Source organism: Chaetura pelagica, unplaced genomic scaffold (assembly GCF_000747805.2).
Source record: "Chaetura pelagica isolate M959 unplaced genomic scaffold, ChaPel_1.0 scaffold120, whole genome shotgun sequence".
In the NCBI taxonomy this organism is placed as follows: Eukaryota; Metazoa; Chordata; class Aves; order Apodiformes; family Apodidae; genus Chaetura; species Chaetura pelagica.
Window position 1 is genome coordinate 2,202,902 of NW_009951952.1, and position 3,808 is coordinate 2,206,709.

The window sequence follows — 3,808 nt, forward strand, 5'->3', positions numbered from 1 at the left end:
GTTCAGCAGTGGCTGTATGAGAATGGGTCATCTGAGTCCACACCACTGGGCAGGAGAGAGGAAGAAGGCCTTGTCTGGGCTCCAGCTGTCAAGCAGTGAGCAACAGGAGAGCAGTGTTTTCCCCCACATCAGATCACCAACATGATCCGCCTGCACAGGCTGTTCCAGAGGACCTTGTAGTGGCCACTGCCTGCGTGCTCTTGAACCACCTCCTGGTGAGCTGGCGTGAGTAGCAGTTGGCTCTGCCTATTCCTGCTTTCCCTCTGTCCTGAAGATCTTGCATCATTAATTGTTGCTACTTGTATCTGCATCATTAATTGCTACTTGTATCTAACAGCGGTCAGGTACTTCAGCAGCCATGAAAGCAGCACATGGAGGATGTATGACAGAATACACAGGATCCAACTTAAGTCTTTATTTGGTCACTAACCAGTATATAACATGCGACTGAAGGCTGTTCTCTGCTACTCTGAAGAAAAAGTCCCTGTCTTAAATTGCTGTCATTTGCTGTAGTCTGGATTGAACGCTGCAGGAGGGTGGGAGGCTGTCAGGAAAGGGAGGCCCATCATGGCACAAAGGACCACTCTGGCACTCAGATACATCCCATCTCACAGCAGGGCTTTTTCAGAGCTACTAAGTACTGATCAGCAAGAGGAGTCAACTGCTGCCTGGCAGCCCTCGGGGAGCACACAACTGCAGCTGTGTTCATTAACCTGCCCCACTCCCGAAGCATCTCTATCAGGGACAGCACTTGCATCAAAGTCTGCCTTCATGACACCACGAAGACGTGGCAGAGCAAGGGGAGACAGAGAGAGAGACAGTCTGGTTTGGTCAAAAGGTGGTAAAACGGATGAAGTGATCAGCATAAAACGGATGTGGGGAGAAGAGCTGTCATTTTTTACTTCCTTGCATGACATTTATACTTCAACATTTTTCCAGAAACAAAGAGTCTAAGGAAGGAAAGTAAAAGTCATGTCCAATCACTTGTGTTTCTCCTGGCACGACACCTTTCTGAGAAAACGACTTTACTGAACTCACACCCAGCAACTTTCATGACCTTGATACAGATCTCTCAATCTTGGCTCCCTGTCACTCGAGTTACTGAGAATCTTAGCTTTTATCTCCAAACCCAGCAAGTTTCCAGTCCCACCTCGCCCACTGGGGCTGGGGGTTTTTTTAAAATGTGACTTGGTGACACCCTAAGGAAGGCTAAAAAGAAGGAAAAGTGAACAAATTAAAAATATATAAGCAAATCATTTTAACCTCCTGTTTTGTATTTAACTGAGGGAGCAGAGCTTTTCCTAGGGACTGCTGGAAGAAAGAAATAGGTGAGCTGCTGCTACTGGGGACTAGGCTTCTACAGAGGGCTGGAAGGACACACTGGTTCAGCCAGAAAGCTGTGCCTTAACAGGTGATGAGTTCTTCAGAAGTTCCCAGACTGCCTCATTTGCTCCCCCCCAGGGATTAGGCTAACATGTATGTGCCTTTGATGAAAAGGCCAAGGCAAACGACTCTCAAACTGATCTGTCCAAGTGTCACTCAACAGTAATCCAAACTGCAGTAAAAGGAACAATTCTGACTTTTACTCCAGCACAACGTAAGCAGTACAAAGGGCAGTGCACTTTTTCGGGACTCCCAATAGAGCACAAATGATACTAACACCAAAGGTACATCTTTTCTTATAGTCACATCTAATTTTTCTGGCAGCAGACGGGATATGGAAACTGGCAAGGGGGAGAAACATTCCAGAACTAATACCCCAGCAACAGTATTTCTTAATATTTTTAACAGCTTCTGCAACAGGTAATTCTTTCTGTTCAACATAGGAGACATGGGAGCTTGTTTCTAAAGTGATTTTTCTTCGTAAAGGTTAGATTAACCATCCCTATTAGCACTTAACTGCAAGAGTAGTCCCTTACTAGCTGTCCTCATCTCCCTCAACACCAAAAGTGCTCAGTTAAGGACAACTCCAGGCAAGCGGGGTGCTAGGCACAGCCTCAGGTCAGCAATGCCTACGTGTGTGACTTGGCTAGATTATTCTTGGTTTAGTTTACAGAAATAAGGTCATTTCACTTGTGTTCCCATGCGTACATACCTACTGATGGGGGAACATCCCAGGGTGAGATTTCTCGGGCGATAGGAGTTCGTGAAACAACAAGCTGAGTCTGCTGATGTTGAAAACATAGCCTATTCTGAGTTCTTTTTAGGTTTGGTTTGTGCTGTGTTGTTTTTTTCACATGCCTTTCTCGCAACACAAGAGCTGCTCTCTGCCTCTGTGCTTACGTCAGCCTGGAGGACCCCTCCCAGACAGCCTGTGGAATCAGAGTGTAAGCTTCTTGGCACGTGTTTCATTGCTGTTGGACTTAGAAGCAGCGGAAAGAGAACTAAAATCTGCTCCCTTGGAAAATATGTTCTTCTCTCAGTCCCCAGAAAATCTTAGCAGTAGCTGCTACAAGGTGACTATCTGGAAGCGAGAGAAAAGCAAATAGAGAAATTCTGCAGGGCTGGATTCTGAGCACATAGATGTTGGTACAAAAGTAATTTCAGTCTGATTCATGGATACAAAAGCTGTGCTCTAAATGTATAACCCAGATAATTATATTTAAAAATATATATATATATCTGAAGGAGATAAATGATCTCATGCTTCATTCACGAGCCCTGGGAAACAGTGAAGTCACAAGGAATTATGACACTTGAGCCAATAAATAAAAAGCACTTGCTTAACAGTAAGTGTTCAATGGAAAGATTGCCTCATTCTTCAGAGCAGCAAACGTAGCTCAGGCTTGCTAATTCACCTGTCATGATACCTCCCTCCTAACTCAAATGCAGAAGCCTCTGGCCTCTATCCTTCCTCCACTCAGTGAGGAGTTAGGAGCGGATTACTTGAGTGAGGTCTCATATTGCCAAATTAACGCCTGAAATTATACACCGGTGTAATTACTGCTCACACCGGGAAGTGTTTGCATAAGGGCTGGCAAATCAAATACTGCTTCTGATGCTTATGTTCACTTTGCCACGCACTGCCCTTCCTTTAAAACCCAAAACACTCCCTAGCATGGAGCGTGAGGCGCAGACCCATAAAGAACCCCGCTGCTTACTCATAAACGAGTGATTTACCGCCGGGCCCCAGCGACCAGTGCTGATTTGCACTTCACCTGAAGGGCCGAGGCTGTGGGAACTCCCACAGTTCTGAGGAAAGAGCTGGGAGATGCCAGCTCCAGAGGCAAGCGGGTGTTCTCTTCATGCTTGGAGGGCTCCACCACGGACCTGCTGCCTTCCCTGCTTCTCCCACCACGGGCTGCCGGCGCGATGCTCACCCCCAGCTCCCCCCCACAAGCCCTCCTCACCTGCTGTACACCAGGCACTCCATGTGGTTGATCTCCTTGTCGGAGAGGTAGCGGCTGTAATCCTCCCACAGGTCCTTGATGGCAGTGACCGCCAAGATGAAGAGCACGGGAGCCAAGGCCAGCTCGGGCTGGAAGGCATTGACGGCGGGCACGAAGTTGAGGAGGGCGATGAACACAAAGTAGACGTTGGCCAGGCGGTGGAACTGCTCGAAGAGGTTCTTGGGCAAGAAGGAGAGCGCCGTGTACTTGGTGGTCTTGAGGCAGTTGTTGGCCAGGACCGTCCCCTTGGACTTCTCCACCTCGGCCTCAGCCCACAGCAAGTTGGAGCGCACCAGCCGCGTCTTGCTCTCCTTCTTCTTCTTCTTCTTCCTCCTCCTCCTCTTCTTCCTCTGCCTCTCCTTCCCCTCGGGCAGCACCTGGGGCGCTCCTGCCGTGCCCCGGGACATCGCGGCCGCCCC

The 3,808-nt window shown here is 48.4% G+C and overlaps 1 protein-coding gene across 1 annotated transcript in view; it reads right to left on the reverse strand.

Moving 5' to 3' along the window:
* Positions 1 to 3,796, reverse strand: part of ATP10A (ATPase, class V, type 10A) — a 120,997-nt gene extending 117,201 nt beyond the window's left edge. The window contains exon 1 of the mRNA XM_009998756.1: positions 3,351 to 3,796. Within this exon, the coding sequence (XP_009997058.1) occupies positions 3,351 to 3,796 (446 nt within the window). The remainder of the gene's footprint in view (positions 1 to 3,350) is intronic.
* Positions 3,797 to 3,808: the final 12 nt, after the last annotated feature.